This window comes from Lathyrus oleraceus, chromosome 5 (genome assembly GCF_024323335.1).
Source record: "Lathyrus oleraceus cultivar Zhongwan6 chromosome 5, CAAS_Psat_ZW6_1.0, whole genome shotgun sequence".
NCBI classification, from domain to species: Eukaryota; Viridiplantae; Streptophyta; class Magnoliopsida; order Fabales; family Fabaceae; genus Lathyrus; species Lathyrus oleraceus.
In genome coordinates, this window is record NC_066583.1 from 512372281 (window position 1) to 512393575 (window position 21295).

The 21295-nt window shown below is 33.9% G+C and overlaps 1 protein-coding gene and 1 long non-coding RNA gene across 5 annotated transcripts; one reads left to right on the forward strand and one right to left on the reverse strand.

Moving 5' to 3' along the window:
* The first annotated feature begins 796 nt into the window (after positions 1-796).
* Positions 797-13371, forward strand: LOC127085920 (uncharacterized). 4 transcript variants are annotated; one of them, XR_007789315.1, is made up of 4 exons: positions 797-1067; positions 1568-1645; positions 1851-1923; positions 12990-13371. It is a non-coding gene; the product is annotated as an uncharacterized LOC127085920 (long non-coding RNA). The 4 variants fall into 4 exon arrangements; XR_007789316.1 differs by lacking the exon at positions 12990-13371 and adding an exon at positions 4097-4245; XR_007789314.1 differs by lacking the exon at positions 1851-1923.
* LOC127085918 (disease resistance protein RPM1) lies at positions 2251-5882 on the reverse strand. Its single transcript, XM_051026461.1, has 2 exons — positions 2696-5882; positions 2251-2610 (listed from the first exon to the last, which is right to left on the reverse strand). The coding sequence occupies exon 1, from the start codon at positions 5537-5539 to the stop codon at positions 2705-2707; it is 2835 nt and encodes a 944-aa protein (XP_050882418.1). The 5' UTR covers positions 5540-5882; the 3' UTR covers positions 2251-2610; positions 2696-2704.
* Positions 13372-21295: the final 7924 nt, after the last annotated feature.

The following is a 21295-nucleotide window of genomic DNA, read 5'->3' on the forward strand; positions in this document are numbered from 1 at the left end:
TTAATAACTACTTTAATCTAACTATCTGGTTAAATAACATTACATTAAAAACATAAAACAACACTTATTCTGTGATGCTTTGCTATTGTGTATGAAACCATGTTCACCAAATAACTCGATTCAATATATTTTTTTGGTCGATTCGAATCAATTTGGTTTAATTTAATTAGATTTATTTAAATCCATGTACGCTCCTATCAATAACCACTTTAACCCAACTATTTGATTAAATAATATTATATTTAAAATGACATTTATTTTATGATACTTTGCTATTGCATGAGACGGAAGAAGAATGAGATTAAGATAATTTATAAGTCAAATACACAATTTTATCCTTTAATTAGATGTTTTAACAAATTTATTCTTAAACATTTATCTTGTAACAAGTTAATATTTTTAATCTGTAAAAAATATAAATCATTATCCTTTAGAAAAAATACTGTAAAAAAACAAAAATGACGTGTACATTATTTATACCATATGATTTAAATTAGTGATGGCAAAAAAGTCCGAATTCGTGGGTATCCACCGATAAAATTCATTACAAATATATGTTTAATGATTTATCAAACATCCCCGAATAAAATTAATGGATATTTAATCATCAGTTAGTTCAAAGATACATATATAAATTTAATGGTATTCAAACCCGTGAGTATACATATCTGTTAATAATTATCAAAATTATTTAAAGAATTTATGTCTCGATTAATGTATGCAAATTTTTATTAGGACTTAGACACTCATTTTTATTACATAGTGTAAATAACAAACGCATGCTTTTTTTTTTGGGTTATAAAAGAGTGTGTTTAAAAGGTTTACAGCCTAAACATTTCCATGGCCAAATCAATTTATTTCCCTCCATTTTTATCTCCCACTCATCATCGCCAACAACTATCATAACCACCGTGAGACTACAACGAGACCGCGATAGCCACCACTAGACCACCGCGAGATCTATTAGCCACAAGGCTTTATCAGACAGATCTGTTACCTACAATGCTCCAAATCTCAGCCGCTTCCATTCCATCCACACCGCAGCTTACTGATTTTTCCTCGAATCAGTAAGTTTCTCAATCCATCTCGATTTCCACATGAAATTGGTTACTGAAACTCGTCATTTTTCTCTAATTAGGTTTTTTCGTTCCTTTTTCCTTATTTCTTATACTTTTATCCTCGTTTGGGAATCAATAATTATATATTATGATCAAGTTTCTCTTTCTTGTTACTAGCTATGTAGCACTGATACTTCTGAAAAAGGCATGTCTGTGTTCGTGCCGGTATCATACACTTGCATTGACACTTGTGATTATGGTTAGTTTATTCATTTTTTTCAAATTATTACCGGTGTCGCGGCAGCGTTGAGGTCATATTCGGAGTGTGTGTGATACATAGGTTGTTTGCTATTAGTCACATTTTCAGCATTGTTAAATTGGAAGCAAATTATTTACTTGACAACATTTACATAAATATTCAAGTTTTTTAGTTTTACAATGTTTATCTAATTTGTGATTTTGAGTGTTAATGCTTGTGTCAAATTTCAATTTAACTCTATTTACTTCAGTTTTAGGATCATATAATGCAGTATCGGAGCAATGGAAAAGATGCCACTAGACAAAAGGTTCTTCTTCGCCTCTATCAGGTTATTTACTTCTTCAATCTTGCTTTTTTAATTGGCTTATACTGGTTTTCAATAATTAATCTTGCTTGCTTCTCGTTTAAGGTTTAGGATTTAGGTTTTTTTTTATATTCACTTGTATTTTTTTTAAAGGGTTTCCATCAAGTATGAGAATATTGGATGCAAGTTATTGTGTTTCATTGTAAACTTACAAATTCAATCTATCTAGGTAATGCAATCTCCTTGCATCACCATCGCGATGTTATTTGCATTTACCTAGAGTACCGAAGAGCTTTTCGGAGGTTTTCTTTCTTGCTTCCCTAACCTTTTCAAAATAACTTGTTTGAGTGTGTGATTCACAATGTTTGTGTGTGTGAGGTTTCTTTGGATTTGATTGTATTGGTCTCCGTCATACCGACACCTCTGAAAAAATGTATGTCTGTGTCAGTGTCTGTCAATGTCGGACTCCGACACGACACTTGTGATTACGTTCAATTTTTTTTTTTTCAAATTTAATTTACCGGTATCCACGTGTGTGTCGGTATCGTGTTCGGTGTTTGTCCTTCATAGGTCTTAGTTATACACTTTCTTATGAAAAAATATGGATTACAAATGAAATCACCCAAATCCCTTCTTTTAATATTACAAATATACACACACAGGTTCTTGAATTAGAATTGAATAAACACCACAAGAAGTTGTTAAGTATGCTGCAACTAACTCATCAATCTAACACATCCTGCAAATATCATAGCAAATTTAAATATCCGGTGTACTATTTATAGAAAAGCATCCACACAAAAACCAACAATAAACAACACCTCAAATGAGACAAAGAAAACAGAAGCATTTGTCAATTAATAGAGTACACATTCCTTGATTATATAGTAGATGATTCAATTCAAGGAAATAATTTATTAAGCACACCAAAGAAGGAATGAAGAGACAAACTGCATCTTCATGTGAGCTGCAACATGGACAATATGAACCTGTTCGCATGAACACAGAACTATCAAAATCTAGTATGACACAAATAACACAAGAGAACCATAAAATCGTTAGAGGAAAGAGTACCTTAATGTTTTAGATATTGAGTTGAGTAGGAATTGGGCGCAACTCATAATCATGATATCTCGATCCTACTTTCTGACGAATCAGTACAAGGGGAATATGATTAATAATCCAATGGCATGGTCCACCTTTATCTGGATCAATGCTATCAACTAGTTCAGCTGGCATGTCAATCAATTCAAGGATTTGAAGGTTTTTCAAGTTTTGGAGGTCTTGGGGTACCGCCTTCAATTGAGGGTTGTTGTTAAATCTGAAGTCTTCAAGACCAAGTAAAGCTTCTTTGTCTATAGATATAGATTTTAGTCTATTTAATCTAGTGAGATCCAACTCTATCAGCTTATAAAACCCTCCTTTCTGAAAATGCAATCTTTCACCAGAAAAGGCATCATCCCACAAATTCAGCCTCAACAAATTAGGCAAAATCTTGAAAGACTCTAGTGGATCATCTTCGAAGTTAGATAAGCCAAGTCTTAGCTTCACAAGGTACTTGAGATTTGGAATCCATTTAGGCAACTTTGTTAATCTACTTTTCAAGTTAAGCACTTTAAGATTAGGTGGATTTGATACAAAATCCAAGTCAATGATCTCCTCCTCAGTTATAGCAGTAATATTAAGAGATTCAAGGTGCTTCATCTCTTGTATTGTAGCACATAATACATTTCCATATTCTCGCCGGACACGTCTTATGCCTAGCTTCCTTAACTGTTTCAACTTTTTGAGCTCTTGGATAATGTCTATTCCACCATGATCTGCTTCCAGAAAGTAAAGTTTTTCTAAAGATATCATACACCCAATACCCTCTTGCATTCGCACACCAGTTGTGAAGTTCAATATAGAATAAGAGCCTTCATATTTTCTATAATAAACTGGAAGAAGCGTTAGCTTGGTGAGCCTGTTTATCTCTTTTGGTAACTCACGCACATGAGATTGCCTTAAATCCAAGGTTTCTAAGTTGACTAAATTACCGATAGATTTTGGAAGAGCGGTAACTTTTGTAAAACTCAAGTTCAAGTACCTTAGATGGAAAAGATTCCCCAAGTTATCAGGAATAGATTTCAACAAAGAATTCTGAAAATCAAGCACTTTCAAAAGCTTGAACTTGGCAGATAATCCATGTATGAAATGTTTAGGAAATTCACCTTTGTCGAAAACATATATAGCACGAATTCCTGAGCTACTAGTGTTTCTCAAGTCATTGTTGGAGATAGCTGCTATAGATAAGCGTCTAGTTATTCCAACAGTGACTTGTTCATCATCTTTATGGCACAAATGACAAAAACTTAAATCTTTTATTTTTCTAATGATCACTTCACGCAACAAATCATGAACTTGGCAACTTTTGACTCTCCCATTTAAGCCAACTTTGAAAACATTAACCAAACTTCTTTGTATCAACTCTGTCAGGTACTCTTCAGCAACTTCCTCCAAGGTTCTTCTATCCTCATGCCTAACAAACCCTTCAGCCATCCATTGCCTAGCAAGTCTCTTCCTATAGATTGCATAGTCCTCGGGATATATACCAAAATATAGCATGCATGATTTCAAATGGTAAGGCAAGTCATCATAACTAAGAGATAAAATCTTGACTAGACTAGTCAAATGCACATTGCGATCTAACTCCATTCTCAGATTTTGACTCACCTTTTCCCACTCAAAAATGGTTTTGGCTTTTGTTGACAAAAGACCGCCGATGGCAACAATTGCTAGTGGTAGCCCTCCACATTTTTGAACAATTTCTTTGGATACATCCTCAAGTTCTGTTGGACACTGCCCTCTAAATGCCTTGTTGCAAAATAGTTCCCATGCTTTGTTTGGAGGCAAAGGTTGTAGCTTGTGAACATGAACAGGAAATGATTTCTTAAAATATTCAGCTACATGCATCATTCTAGTGGTCACAATGATTCTACTTCCTTTGTTATTACTAATTAAGGCATGTTCAATCTCATCAGAAAAGTTTTCTTTCCAAACATCATCAAAAAACACTAAGTACCTCTTTGACTCAAGGTATTGTCTCACATGAGTAATCAATGTTTCGTCATCCATCTTTAGCAGACCCTTTGGAATAGGCTCATTGTTGTCCTTACAAAATTTCTTTACCATATCTGTCAACAACTCTCTGATAGTGTATGATTGAGAAACTGTGATGAAAGATCGACAATCAAAGTTCCTTTTCACTAGCTGGTTATCAAAAACATGCTTAGCGAGAGTGGTTTTCCCGAGTCCTCCCATGCCAACCACAGAAACCAACATGAGCTCATTGTTTCCCCCCACCAAGCAACTAACCAATTCATCTCGCGGGATCTCAAACCCTACAACTTGAGTCTCTTCAATGAAATAAGGAGCCATTCGAGGGTCACCAATTCTAGGAGCTTTAGTCCCTCTATAGCTACTTCCGGATCCACTTTCAGACCGAAACTCAAACCTCGTACTTCTTTCTTTGATTTTACCAAGCGATAACATGATGTCTTGAATCTCAGAAGCAATCTGGTGGTGTGGATTCATGGTTTTGATCAAACCTGGAATCATTTGGAGTACAGATCTGAATCTAGAATGGTTGACCCTTTGTGCCTCATACATGTTATACTCATCAATGACATCTTCTATGCGAAAAGACGCTTCTCTCAGCTGCTTCACCCAAGTTTTGACTCCATTCGATCCTCCTCCTCCTCCACCTCCTCCACCATCATCATCAGCCTTTGTGTCTGCATCCTTGAGGAAGGCTTGGATGCTCTCAAGTTCATCTTTGATGTCAATGAATTCTCTTTCAACTCCTGTCACCGAAGTTCTTTCTTCTTTTACAAATTGGCAGAGTTCTTCCAAAACAAATGACACTACAGTTTCTGCCATTTCATTTCAACGTTTCCATCAATCAGGATAGTCCTTGCAAGGAATTTCTTTTGGCAATCCAAGCAAGTTCAAGTGAAGTGCCTTTTTTTGGTGCTTTGTTTATCAGTAAAGTAGCTTTGATTCGTGGAATAACTTTGACTAATGAATAACTTATCTGTAACATAGTTTTCTACAAGACAATAATTTTCTATTGTTGTCCGGGGACAAATACATTTCTTTTCAATTTGTTGGTTCTATATTAATTTGTTTTTAATATCATGCTTGCTGAAAGAGTGGGTGTAGTAGGTAGTTCTGATTGTTTAATCTTTGAAGTTTGTATTTTATATACTGCTTTCAGAAAGAGTGGGTGCAATAGGTAGTTCTGATTTCTGAATGTTTAATGTTTAATGGAAGAAGCCTATAATATTTTCTTAAAAACATATGAATTATAACATGGAAACTTTCAACAATTTTTTTATAACTGTCCCTATTAAAAATTTAAAACACATTTTCGTATTTGGTAAACAAATCAAAATTTTCGGTACAAACTAAATTTTTAATAGACTATTCATAATTTTCGAGATATCAGAATTTTTGAAATTTATGTGAATATGCAATATTATCGAAAATGTATAAAAATATCATGTTATACCGGAAATTTCAACCAAAGTAAAATTTATGATAGTTCAGATTCAATAATTTTTTTTAGCACTATCGGAAATATTGAAATTCTTGATAGTGTAAAAAAAAATTAAAATTTTTAAAAATTTCGGTATTCTTCAATTTTTTTTCAAAAATATTGATTTTTTATTGGAAGTTTCGATAAAAAATGGAATATTTGAAAATTTCTTATATATAATGCAAATTCCGATAAAAGTAGATAAATTTAAAAAAAATTGGTTTAAAAAAAAAGTATAATGATAAAAATGTTGTAAATATGAGAATGTTAGCAAGTCTGGTGGTGGCAAATTAAATTCTCCTTAATTTGTTAGTTGTTTTGTTTGTTCGGAATATTGTTGTCTATTTTTGTTTCAACTCTTGAATTCTTGTCATTCTAGTTCTTTGTATTTAATTTTCACATTGATTTATTAGTTGTTTTGTTTGTTGAGGCTATAATGGCATGTTTTGTATGAACTCGTGCATTGTTGTCATTCTAGACATGATAGAATATTTTAATTTAATTTTTTTAGTTTTAAAAAAAACTTTTTTCACGAAGATCCGACAAAAGTAAGAATACCAACTCAATGTAACAAATAATTTGTAATGTTAGAAAGTTATAATTCGATGTTTTGTCGAAAGCTAGTATTCGACTATGTTAAAGTAGCTAGTCGAGATGTAAGAATCAGTTGTACTCGATTATGTCGAATACAATATATAATTGTTATGTCAAAATGTAACATGTAGTTTTGTATGTCGTATTTTGTATGTTTTGGACATAGACTTTAGTTGACTATATAAATGACATTGTATGATGAAAATATAACAACTTCACTCAATATAAATCCTAATTTTCTACAATTTAATTTATAGTTTTTCTCTCTTTGCTCTCTTCTTCTTCTCTCATCTTTCTTGAAAACCTTTTGTTCCAACAAATTGGAATTAAGGAGTCCGGATTACGATTTAGAGAGAATTTGTAAATGCAAACGGAATAACAACATCAACGCAATTCCCAACAAATCTATCGATTTTCAAAGGTGAGAATTATGAACAGTGGGTTATTCAGATGAAGGTCATCTTTGATTTCAAGATGTGGTTGAAATCGTGAATGATGGAGTACCGATATTAGAAGCGAATGCAGATGATGTTCAACAAACTGCACACAAGAAATGAAGAAGGAAATATGGAAAATGTATGTTTTTGATTCACCAGTGTGTGGATTCTAATGTGTTCGAGAAGATAATTGAAGAAGAAACAACCAAAGGAGAGTGAGACAAGTTAAAGAACTTGTACGACAAAGATGTAAAGTTGAAAATGGTGAAATTACAAACGTTGAGAAAACAACCTGAGATGACTCAGATGAAGGAAGATGAGTCGGTCTCGGAATACCTTTCACATGTGGTGTTGTTAACGAACCAGATGAAGTCGTGTGGTGAATCAATCTACGATTCGTAGAAGATTGAGAAAGTGTTGAGATCTCTAACTGCGAATTTCGATTACATTGTAATGTCAATTGAAGAGTCCAAGAACTTAGCTGAGATGAAGTTAGAAGAACTTCAAGCTTCATTAGAGGCTCATGAGATGAGGCTGAAGAAGAAGAACTCAAAAAGGGAGAAGGCAATTGAACATGCACTACAAGCAAGATTCGTTAAGAAATCTGGGAAAGAGAAGGTGAAATAGGGAAAAAATCTTGTCAATTATGAGAAGTCAAGCAAGAACTCAAAGAATCACCATGATCCGATCAAGAAAGGCATGAACAACAAGTATTATGGGAAGAAAGATGACATGAAGGAGGTGCGGAGTTAGAATTGTTTAGGATTTGACCATTATGATCGAGATTGTCAAAGAAATAAAGAAGCAAGAGTAAAAGATAGTGATGCAGGCAATATGCACATGCTAGAGATATTGATTATGATGATGTGCTACTCATGGCCAACACTCAGTCGAACACTGAGCAAACCAACATGTGGTACCTAGATTCAGGATGTAGTAACCACATGTCTGGTAATAAAAACTGATTCATCAAGCTAGATGAATCAGTTGAAAAAGTGCTAAAGTTTGCAAATGGCAGACACATCACATCAAGTGGAAAAGGAGATATCTCTGTTGTCAGGAAGGATGGTCGAAAATCCAGCATCACTGATGTGTTGTATGTACATTCAATGCAAGTAACTTGATAAGTATAGGTCAATTACTTGCAAAAGGGTACAACATAAAGCTAGAAAAGAATCATATAAAGGTGTATCATGGTGATGAAAGGCTGATTCTGAAGGTACCATTGGCAAACAACAAGACCTTTGATCGGTCACCATTTGTACTTAGTTTCCATCATCCATCCAACATGAATTTTCAAGAATCGGTAACACTTTGTTCTTTCTTTTAGTTGATTTCCTAAGTTTTATCGCATTTCATAATTTCCTTCTTGTTTTATGTTTTATTAGTGGTTCATCTCTTTTTGTCGCATTTTATGCGTTTCTGTGGTAGTTCTATTTGGTTTCCAGGTCCAGCAATAAGCCCGAAAGATGCGTAAGGGAAGAACGGGAGTAAAAAATGGTTTGCAAAGCAAAATATGCGCAAAACAGGTGCCTGGCACGGGTGTCCGTGTCAGCTTATGTAGAAGGTGGAAAACTTGAAGGCAAAAACAGGATGCTGACACGAGTGCCCGTGTCAGCTGACACGGCCCGTGTCAGCCTGTGCAGAAGTGGGAAAGCAAGAAAGCAGAAAATAGGGGGCTGACACGGGTGCCCGTGTCAGCAAAGTCTGAATGAAAAAAGTTAACAGGGAGCCAACATGGGCGCCCGTGTCAGCTGACACGGCCCGTGTTGGCCAATTCGCTCCTTTTGTTGATTTTTATTTTTCAAGTCTCTTTGTAATTCTGGAGGGCAATCTTGGTATTTCACGATGCTTTTGGAGGATTTGGAACTATTTAGTCTACTATTGGTGAAGAAAAAAAGGACTTTTGGATGGTACGAAGAATAGACAGAAAAGAGAAGAGAGCTTTCAAGGGGTTTGGAAAAGAATAGATTTTCAAGATCGGAAGAGATTGAAGATCAACCTTCATCACCAAAGAATTGTAATGTCTCTATTTTGTAATTTGCTTTCTTTGAATACTATGAGAAGCTAAATCCCCCAATGTTAGGGGGGTGTCCCTGAATTGCTAATGTATGAACAATATTTCTATGTTTTTATGATCATCAACATTATTCTTAATTCAAATTATTATACAAAGTTCTTAATGCTTTTTTTCCGGACAAATAGAATTTTGATCTTTGGTTAGGGTTTAGGTCAGACAAACCACCTTATCGCTTTTTGTATAATAATACGTCGGTATAATCGCTTAGGAATAAGGATCAAACTGTAGTAGCCGTAAATTCTTGTTACAATTGCGTATTTCTTAACGTCATTTTGAATAGCTAAGGAATTAGGATGGAAAATGACTGTTAATGGTTTTCGGCTAAGGAATTAGAGAAAACAATTCTTGAGAATCGGTGTTGAATAATTGCAACGTAGATATTATATACTATGGAAGTAGTGTAGTACAAAGCAATTCATACATCTTGCCCTAGCATGCTTTCTTATATCGATTAAAAGACTTTTATACGCTTTGTGTAATTTATTCTCGTAATTATCATTTCGAAAACTATCAACAAAACCCCTTTGATCTTTTGTTCAATTGAATTATTGTAAAGGTTTGTACTTAATACACAGTCCTCGAGGTCGATACTCGGGATAACTCCCATTTTATTACTAGATCGGTGCAAATAGTACACTTGCTATTTTACCGATCAACCTTCAAAGTAGAGATCAACCCAGTTGATCACAAATGTCTTGCTTCGATTGCAGAAGAAGACAAGAATTGGCTATGGCATCACATGTATGGCCATCTAAACTTCAGAATTTTAGGTATGGCCAACCAGAAGAATATGATGTATGGCTTGCCTCAGGCGAGGGAACCAAGTCAGGTATGTGAGAAATGTTGCAAAGCAAAGCAGGTCAGGAAAGCATTCAAACATGACTTGCCTATGAGGTCGAAGGAAAATCTGGAGCTAATTCACTCTGATTTGTGTGGACCATTTGAAGTAAGGTCAAATGGAGGTAAATGCTATTTCCTAACTTTCATAGATGAATTCACAAGATATATGTGGATTTACCTTATTGAAAGAAATCGTGAGGTCCACAAGGTTCAAGAAGTTAAAATTGCACGTCGAGAAGTAAATTGGATGCAATTTGAAGAAACAGAGAACTGATGGTGATTATGAGTACACCTCTCGAGAATTTGCTAGATTTTGCAATGAGGAAGGTATAAAGAATGAGGTCATTGCACCCTATACACCTCAACATAATGACATAGTTGAGAGGAAGAATCAAAGTATATTGACGATGACTAGGAGTATGTTGAAAGCTAAAGATATGCCAAAGAGATTTTGGGGTGAAGCATTCGAATTGGTTATAAACTATGAAAGAAGAACTCAAGGAAATCGAGAAGAATAAGACCTAAGAGCTTCGTCGAAGAGTCAATCAATAAGCCAATTGATGTGAAGTGGGTTTACAAGCTGAAACAGAGGCCGAACAGTGAAATTGTTAAGCATAAGGAAAGACTAGTGGAAGAGGTTTTTTTTGCAAAAACATGGTATTGATTTCAATGAAGTGTATACACCTGTGGTGAGGCTGGAAACCATTAGAATTATTGTGTCGACAACAACATACAGGGGGTGGAAGATACACCAGTTGGATGTAAAATCAACATTTCTGAATGGACATTTGGAAGAAGAACACTATGTCAGTCAACCACCAAGATTCGAAATCAAGGGGCAAGAGTCAAAGGTGTACAAATTTAGGAAGGTTCTCTATGGTTAGAAGCAAGCCCCAAGATCTTGGAATAAGAGTATAAATAACTTCCTGATCGAAGCAGGTTTCACAAAGTATGTCTCTAAACATGGAGTGTATGTCAATAATGTAGACATGGCCATTCAAATCATCATATGCATGTATGTAGATGACTTATGGATTATAGGTGCAGATGAAGCAAAGATAAGAAAAGTCAAGTCAAAGATGATGCAAGAGTTTGAAATGCCCGACCTAGGGAATTTGTCATATTTCTTAGGGATGGAGTTCAAAGACACATGTGAAGGAGTGTTCCTGCACCAAAATAAGTATTCCCAAGATATTTTGAAGAGGTTCAAGATGAGCAACTGTAATACATCTGCTATGCCATTAGAAACTGGAGAAAAGTTGAAGAATAAGACAAATGATGAATTTGTAAGTGCGATACTATAAAAAAATCATTGGATCCTTGAGGTATCTTTGCAATATCATTCCAGATATTTGTCAAAGTATCAGACTATTGAGCAGATTCATGGAGAAACCTCCAGAATGTCATCTCATTGTAGTCAACAGAGTGTTGAGATGCATCAAAGATACGATTGATCATGGTGTGCTGATGCCAAAATGGAAGAAGACCAAACATGTGCAGATGTATGTGGCTACACTGATTTAGATTTAAGTGGAGATCAAGACGAGAAGAAGAGTAATGTAGGCTACATATTCATGATTGAAGACGCTCCAATCTCATGGAGCTCAAGTAAGCAAAGCATTGTGGCTTTGTCATCATGTGAAGCTAAGCATGTGGTTACATCATATGCAGTATGTCGAGCAACATGGATAAAGATGTTGCTCGAAAAGCTCAAGTTAATGTAACCTAAGAAAATGAAGTTGTTTGTCGATAACAAGTAAGCTATCGACCTGGATAACCATTCAGTGTGTCATGGTCGAATGACAAGTAAGCTTGAACTTGAGCATTGCAAGATAGAATGACAATTGTTCGAAAAAATAACAATTGTACTATTTTGCTGATGTAGTAATAATAGGAAATTTTCCCAAATATCGATCTCAAGGACTGCGTAGTAATATCTAGTTTAAATTGTAATTCAATTAAACAAAAACTGAAGTTTTGGTTTGGCTTGGAATAAATCCTTACAAGGAGAATTCATTGGGAGGTTTGTCATTGTTTTGAAAAGAGAAGCTATGATTTAAGTTCAAAAGTTCTTTGGATGGGTATGGCGTTTTTATACTTTGAAGTGGCGGTTGCCGGTGCAAATGGACGGGGTTTTAAAAATGAGATAGCTTAACTTCGTGTTTTAAATCCTTCAATCATTTTTGTGGGTTTCGACCTAGACTCAAACAAGGTGGTATGGGAATCCCATAATGAGTGAGGACGTGTTAGTTTTCTATTTGTTTGAGGAACCTTTGTTACAATCATTTGTAATTGACTATGACTATGTGTTACTTTGTATGACTGTGTAATGGTTCTTTCGTTCGTCTTTATTTTGGATTTTCGTCTCTTTGGACATATTTTTTTATTAATCAATTTTCTTTTTTAATTCGCATTAAGTTCAATCTTGGCCTAAGGATACCCCATTGCTTTGTCCACTTCTTAGGATTTAACCTTGAAAATGGGGTGGATTATTATTGTTAGTGACATTTCTTCCCACTAGTGTCAAATCAAGAAGGGAGATTCCTTAGCCATCAATTGTAGCTCTGGCTTTGCTTTTCCTCTCCCAGGGATAACATTCGTTAAGTTTCATTCTTTGAGGAAGTTGGTTATGGAGATATAATAAAGCAGACATAATGCTTGATATTTTAAAAACGTTCAATACTTGCAAATACATGATGATTTTTTATATGGCTAAATTCATTTCATAAAAAAGAGAATAAACTACTTAGGAGTGGATACCACAAACTTAGGGTTTGAACCATCTCTATAACTACTGACTATCTTTAATGATGTATTTCTTGTGGATCTATGTGCTTGCAGGTATAACTATTTACAACCGTTGAGATGATACTGATGATTTCTTTCATGACAAGATGATGTCAACACTTTGGAATTGTTGATGTCAACACTTTGGAATTGTTGATCACAACACTTTGTTTTTCTTGAAGTCTTCATCTATAAATAAGAAGTAATGACCAAAATGTTCTATCAACATGAAGATGTTTTGTGAGATCAAGATGAAGAAGACAACAACAAAGGTCAAATGACATTTAGTGAATTCTCTAATGATCTTCTGTAAAGTAACCTATGTTCATGGTGTATATCAAAGAAGCTATGTCAAGTTTAATCAAGTTAAAAGATCCATGTTCTAGATGAATTTCTAAATCTCTAATGAACCAAGCAAGAGATCTTGAAGATTAAAGGTTATGAAAGAGAGGAAGTGTGAAAGCTCTTTTGGTCCGTGTCAAGTGATCAATGTCTAGTAAAGGCATAAGAGTGACTGTTAAATCATTAAGAAAAATCACACACACACATTTTCAAATGTTTTTATTCCCCTTTGACTTTGCCAAAACACCAAAAAAGTTTTATATGCTTACCTAATGGATTAGGGACATGATTTAATTAATTAAGAGGTTTTCTACATCGTATAATCGATTACTCATTAAGGTTAATCATTTAACACTTTTTAATACCTCTTAATTAGTTAGAGTTTCCTATAATAAATTAGTGATAACGCTGTTTTGAAAACTTTCCATTTTTAGCTTAGCTAATCAATAATCATAGTTTTTAATCGATTAAAAGAATTAAATAACCCGGACATGGATCCTCTGCAGTGGCTGAATGGTCCTGCTCCATCTTAGCCACTCATTTTGGTCAAATATAAAAAGTAATTAATATTAATTACTGCATAAATGGTTAAGATTGGAGCAACATGTAAAACATGAGAGAGCAGTAGGAGAGGATTTGTGTCCAAATAACCCATAGACCGTTTTCCTTTTTAAACTAAATTTTATTCTATAAATAAAGTTTTTCCTTATTTAAAATCAGACTACATAACTTATTTCTAATATACTTTTTCTTTCCCCACTCTCTTCTTAACTCTCTTTCTTTCTTCACTACTTTTGCCTTGTGCTTTGAGAGTGAATTATATTTATAAGAGTTTTGTTTTGGTATTGGGGTTATTCTTGTCATTTACTCAAGAGGACTTTGTCTCTTGTGTAATATCTCTTGTGAGAAGTTATTGTTTGGGTTTTTTTAGCTAAAATAGTGAAAAACTCTTGTTTGATTTGCGAGATTAGCTAGTCAAAATTTTAGTTTAGTTCGTAAGCTCAACTTGGTGTAAAATCTCTCGTTTGGTTCATGAATTTATCCATTAAAATCTCAATTTGGTTCTTGAGTTCAGTCTGGTGTAAAATATTTGTTTGGTTATGAGATTATCTTGGTGTAAAATCTCTTGTTTGGTTTGAAGGATAGCCATTGTAAAACTCTAGTTTAGTTTTAAAAAGGTTTGTAGGCATAACATGTGAAAATCTCATATTTGTAGTGGAAACTCTCAAGAGGAAACTCATGGGATAGAAGTATGACTACTAGTTAGGCGAAATCTATATAATTATTTGGTGCAATTTCCCCAACCCTTATCTCTTTATATTTATGCTATTCATTTATTTTCGTTGTATTGTATTCTCTTCTTTACTCTAATTTCCCTTTCTTTCTTTATTTTGATGTCTATTCTTTGTTTATTTTACAAAACTATTTTAAATTTTTTCACTTATCAAATAATTTTTAATTAGACTTTAATTTTTTAAACCTCCACAATTCACCCCTTTATGTTTGGAGTCACATGTTTAACAAGTGGTATCAGAGTCCAACTCCTATTAATAGACCCATCGTCTTAGGAGGTAGAATGATGATTTCAAACAAATATTTGAATTTAGGACTTTCCGAAATACACCTCCACCTTTGATGGTGAAAGGTTTGATATACAGAAAGCTAGAATGAGATTTTCATGGAAGTCAATAATCTTGAATTGTGGGACATTGTAATAAACATTTCAGTTGTTCCTGCTTATTGTGTTGATAATAAAGTAGAGGTGGAAAACGAGCACGACCACCCCTCAAAAAGCGTTACAAATAGAGCAAGGCAAGGAAGGGAAGACATGGTTTAGGGTGTGGACCTAAAAACTCCTTGCAAAAAATAAGAGCGGGGCAAGACAACTTGCACACACTTCACCTGTAAAGCCTAAAAATTATAAAAACTTATGTTAATGCACGTGCTCGCAAAAGTCCGTAAAAATCATGATGGAGTTGGATGGACATGTTTGAGGGGTGCGAGCCTAAAACCTCCACTCTCCTTACGTAAAAGTGCGGGAAAAACATGCATGCTCGGCGGTTCGGGACCGTTTAGCCACTAATAAGTATATGAGATTCAAGAATTGGAGCCAGAAATCTGATCCAACAAAATACAAAAGTCTTTTTGTTGAGTTTTAGTAAAAATTCAGGAAGAAGGATATCATTTAAAAAATCAACTAATTAATCCAGTTGTTAAAATATGAAGGAATCGACTCAAGAACATTAGAAGAGTCATCATCAACTTCATCTTTATCATTAAAAATAAATAAGTGAAGGATCAACATCAGAGGTGTCTTTTAAAATAACTATCAGGATAAATGAACAATTATTTGAAGAGTCACCATCCAATGTAAATGATGAAAAAACTTTATCTATTATAATATTTGAAGAAGCTCTATTCAGTATAATCTTTGAAATAAGAAATGATGAAAAAGCTTCGTCGAGTAGAATCTTTGAAATAAGAAATGATGAAGAAGCTTTTTCAAGTAGAATCTTTGAAAGGTTAACAAGATAAAGAACATTTGGAGATTCATTATCACATGAAGAGGATGAAACATTAAGACACTAATGCAAATGTGTCTTCAACAATATCCCCAATAGTTAGTTCAAATAGCACGTGATGCATCTTCCAAAATAACAATGAAGGAAGAACATGTTTTCTTCAAATCCGCTGATGAGGAAGATGACACTGAGGTAACAACTCTAACGCATGATCAAATATTTAATTTGGGTTTTAAACTTAGTATAGAGAATAATAAACTAGATAAGAAATTAAAGACTTAGAAGGGTATATTGAATTTACTGAGAATAGTAATAAAGTGTCCGGATATGAGATATTCAGTATTAGAAGACAATTAGAAAAAATTATGAAACTTGTGAATCTTTAAGAAATGAAGTAATTAGTTTCCATGTAACCCTAGGAAAATCTACTATGTATAAATAGAAATCAAATTTGATCCTATCTAGTCAAATAGTTTCTCATAATAAAAATGGATGAGGTTATAAACCTAATAAGTTATTTAGTAATATCTGACATGTTTGGAAGAAATATAATAGTTTTGTTTTCAAGTGCAATTTCTGTAATAAGCTTGGTCATTTGGAACCTAATTGTTATATGAAATAAAATGAATTAATATGGTATAAAAAGAATAACTATAGACCTTTTAAAGTCACTAAAACTTAGGACCCAAACGGATTTAGGTACCAAAGGTGAAAAATTAATTTGTTTTGCAAGAATGATTTGCATCTTTGAAGGGCCTAATTGCAAATTTAAAGAAGTTGTGAAAAGCATGCGTATACTTTGAGTATACCAAATAAAGATGAAATTTGATGGTTTTAATCAAGTTGATGCTTGCTGGTTTTGATAGACTTTGATCGAGATAATGTTTTAATGACCTTGATAATCTGGACGGTCATGGAACTTCTTGGAAGTTTCAGTAGAAAGATCTTTGATGGTTTTATCACTCTTGAGGAATTTTCTTTGATGGTTTTATCACTCTTGAGGAATTTGAGCTAACTCTCGTGTTAAGGGATTCGTAGAGATGGAAAATTGATAGTGTGATGTTGTTTCCTTTAAACATGGGTGTTTCTAAAGATATCTTAAGACGTATTAAGGTAAAACACTTAATAGAGATTAAAATAGGAATGCCCTGATTAAACCTCTAGAAAATGGTTATTGAATTGTCTAGTCAATTAAATTTTATTTTTACTAACCTTTTGGTTTAAGATTTTGAGATTTTTTGAGCAAGGGGTGCAAAGAAAAACTAAAGAGGGGTGCATAAAGTCAAAGTCAAAGCCCAAGTCATCCAAGGCCCAAAAAGACCAATGAAGCTAAAAAAGGGTCATATAATCGATTAAACACAAATATTTTATCAATTAGGTGCTTTTTGAATTTCAAAATATGCTCCCTTATAATCAATTAACCCTAATGGCTTAATCAATTAGAACCTTAAAACACATGTTCCACCCTCAATCAAATCAATTAGAATCGATTACATTAAATGCATACTCGATTAGAATCCCATATAATCGATAAAAATATGCCTATATAAAAGGTATTTCGCTCTTTATTGTTATCATCTCTTCTTGCATTCTCTTCTTATCCTTCTTGCTCTCTAGTTGTTATGTTTTTTTGGTAAGTTTGTATGCATATTACTCTAGTTCTTCATTCATCATCATGGAACCTAAGAAACTTATAACATTTAAAAGTTCTTATGTCTAACCTACTTCTCAGAAGACTTCTCATCTCTAGAGCTAGAGAATTAGTTTAATGGAGATATGCAAATAGAAAATCTTGTCAGCCTACTCCTTGGAAGTAAGAATATTTGAAGATTGTGAGTTTTTCAAGAACTTCAATGAGGAAATTTTGAGGAGCTTTATCAATAACGTCTCAAAGGAGATTTATCATACTTTAGTGAAGATGTTCTACTCCAACCTTAAAAATATTTGTGGAATTATCACCTATGAGGTTGATAAGCATTAAATTTCTCTCTCTCTGAAAGAATTTGCTGAGATCAACAATCTTCCATGCAGCAACTCATTATGAAATCCAGATAAATTTAATGCAGGTAAAGGTTTTTCTTCCGATGTTGCTTCTGTTTCTTTCCTGTCAAATCCAAATTCTGGCGTTCCTTCTCCTTTCACTATGGGTTATGTGCGCCCATATATTCACATAATTCACTATGTGGAAAACCACATTCTTATTCCAAGAAAACACAACCTTAGGCAATGAATAAAAACTAATATTGCCATAGTTTGGTTACTTTCCAATAAAATAGAAACAAATTCGGCAAGTACAGTGATCCAACACATGATGTGGAGCAAGAGAAAAAAGAATAAGTGGTTTCCATATGGTGACTTAGTAACGAAAATCTTGGAGCACTTTGGCTTCAACCTTGAAGAAGAAGAATCATAGAAAAATTTGACAGTGATAGGAAAGTTTGCATTAGGGAAGATGTGGATAGAAATCAACAATGGAGTGTTGATTCTAAAACTTATGCAAGAAAAGAAATTCGCTCAAATCCAACAAGCTCCACCTCAGCAAGGGGGAACTTCAATCTTGGAGGAGTTTGATAATGAAATCCCTCATACTACACCTAATGAAGCACTCCTATACACTCTCATCAAAGGGATGAGAAAAAAGAATAAGAAGACTGACTACCTAGCACGATAGCTTGTTCAAAATGGAATGCCACTGCCTTCGGGTTGTCTAGTGATGATAATGAGGACGTTGAGTAGTTCTTACCTGTTTGTTTTCTTGTGTTCTTTGTTTATGTATATAGTACATTTTATTTTGTAGTCCTTTGGTTTAATGAAAAATTCTTGATTTTGTAATTGAATCTTTGTATATCTTGTGATCTATGTGCTTGAATAATTTTAATCTTTCTTTACCTGGATTTCACTTATTTTCTTTATTCATCCCTCCTTTTTGATTATGACAAAGGGAGAAGTATATTCTCAGGGGGGATAAAGTGTAATCTCTTTTTATGTGAGGGAGGGGGTTAACTACTACAATCTTTAATCATTTTCTTTATATTTTAGCACCTCCCTGAGATATGCATTGTCATCATTAAAAATGGGGAAAATATGGATGTATGTTCTTGTAGGTACAACTATATGCAACTGTTAAGATGATCAGGATGACTTTATTAATGACAATGTCAATATTTTGGTTTGGATGATAATAACATTATATGTTAAACAAAATGATGTGAAGTTTCATCTATCAATAATAAGAAATTATTAAGATGATATATCAAGATCATGATGTTTTTGTGAGATCAAGATGAAGAAGACAACACCAAAGGTCAAACAAGGTTTGGTGAAGTCTCTAATGATCCCTTATCAAGAAACCTCTAATGATGTTGTCTGTCAAAGAAGCTATGTCAAAGATCATCAAGTTAGAAGATTCAAGTCCCAAATGAAATTCTAACTATATGATGAATAAAGCAAGGGATGTTGAAGCTCAAGGTTCTGAAAGAGAGGAAGTGTGAAGGTCGTCTAGTATGTGTTGAATTATCAATGTCTTGTAAATGTATAAGAGTAGCTCTTCAATTATTAAGGAAAATCACACACACACACACACACACACACACACACACACACACAAACAACCCCCCTCCCCCCCCCCCCACACACACATACACAAGTCTCTTTGACTTTGCTAAAACACAAAAAAATGGTCTATACGCTTACCTAATATATTAAGGACATGATCTGATCAATTAAAAGGTAGTTTACATGGTATAATCGATTATCCCATTAGGTTGTAATGTTTAACACTTTTGTAATTCCTTCTAATCAATTATAGTCGCCTATAATCAACTGGTGACATCGTTGTTTTAAAATGTTCCCTTTTTAGCTATCTAATCATTAACCCTATTTGTTAATTGATTAGAAGCATTAAAAAGTCCATGAATCATTTTCCATTTTGAGCTATATTTTTCCCTATAAATAAAGAGCTTCCCTTTATTTCAAATCACACCAGAAAACATATTTCTAATATACTTTATCTTTCTCAACTCTCTTCTCCAGTCTTTTTATTTCTTCACTACTTTTGCAGAAGTGCTTTGAGAGTGAAATATACTTGAAAAAGTTTCGTTCTAGTGTTGGGGATATTCTTGTAATTTACTCAATAGGACTTTGTCTCTTGTGCAATATCTCTTGTGAAATGTTATTTTTTGGTTCGTGACCTAAACTAGTGAAAAGCTTCTATTTGGTTTGTGATATTAGCTAGTCAAAATCTATGTTTGGTTCGTGAGCTCAACCCGATGTAAAAGCTCTCATTTGGTTTGCGAGATTATTTGATAAAAATATCAGTTTGGTTACTAAACTTATCTTTGGTAAAAACTCTTTTTAATTTTGAGATTATCCTGGTGTAAAAAATCCCGTGTTTGGTTTGGAGGATAGTCGTTGTAAAACTCTCGTTTGGTTGTAAGAAGGTTTGTAGGAATAACCTTTGAAAATCTCACATCTTTTGTGGATACTCTCAAGAGGAAATTCATGGGGACATGAGTAGGTCAAATGGTTAGGCCGAACCATTATAATTCTCTAGTGCAATTCTGACAACCCTTATCTCTTTATATTTTCGCTATTTATTTATTTCCACTTTATTTTACTCTCTTCTTTATTTTGATTTCATTTTCTTTATTTATTAAGATGTTCGTTCTTTGTTTGCTCTAAAAAAATTTCAAAAAGTTTTCATTTAGCAAATAATTTTTAATTGGACTTCGTTTTTCAAACCACCACAATTAACCTCCTTCTTGTGTTAGGAGTCATTTGTCTAACATTTCCTCCTTCTCATTCCCTTGGTTCCCAAAAACTCTTGTATCAAACTCAGCCCTTTCCCAAACTTCATCTAATTTTATGATGGCCTAAAAGGTCATTTTCCTTTGTTTTTTCTCTGCTCTTTGAGTCTTTAGGTCCCTTCATTCCTTTATTTAATATTGGTTCCCTGGTGAATTGTCATAGACACTAAGAAATAATAACGACAGGCCTCCAACCCCACTTTCTTAGTAGCCATTACATCCTCATCAATGTGCTAATTTAATTTAAAATGAACTGTCGAAGATACGGCTCATAGGGTGGCTATTGTCGCTTCTCCAATAATACAATTGTATATTGACTTGCAATCCATTATTAAGAATATGATTTTTATTGTTTTCTAGGTCTCCTACCTCCAAACAGATACCATTAACTTAACATGACCGCAAGGTCTTGTTGTTGAGCCATTAAATCCATGGAGATTACTTCCTTTGTATGGGATGAGTTTCTCTCGAGTTAGTTGTAACTTTTTAAAATGTTGGTGAACATAATATCGCACGAGCTCCCTTGATCCACCAAAACACGTCATACACCAATGTTTTAAATAATAGATACTATCAATAATGGGACGTGATAGTCCGGGGCTCCATTGTCCAACATTTTGTGATACATGGAGATGTGTGACCTTCCTTTCACGGATGGTTCTTTTGGTAATTTTTTATCCTGAAACGCCAT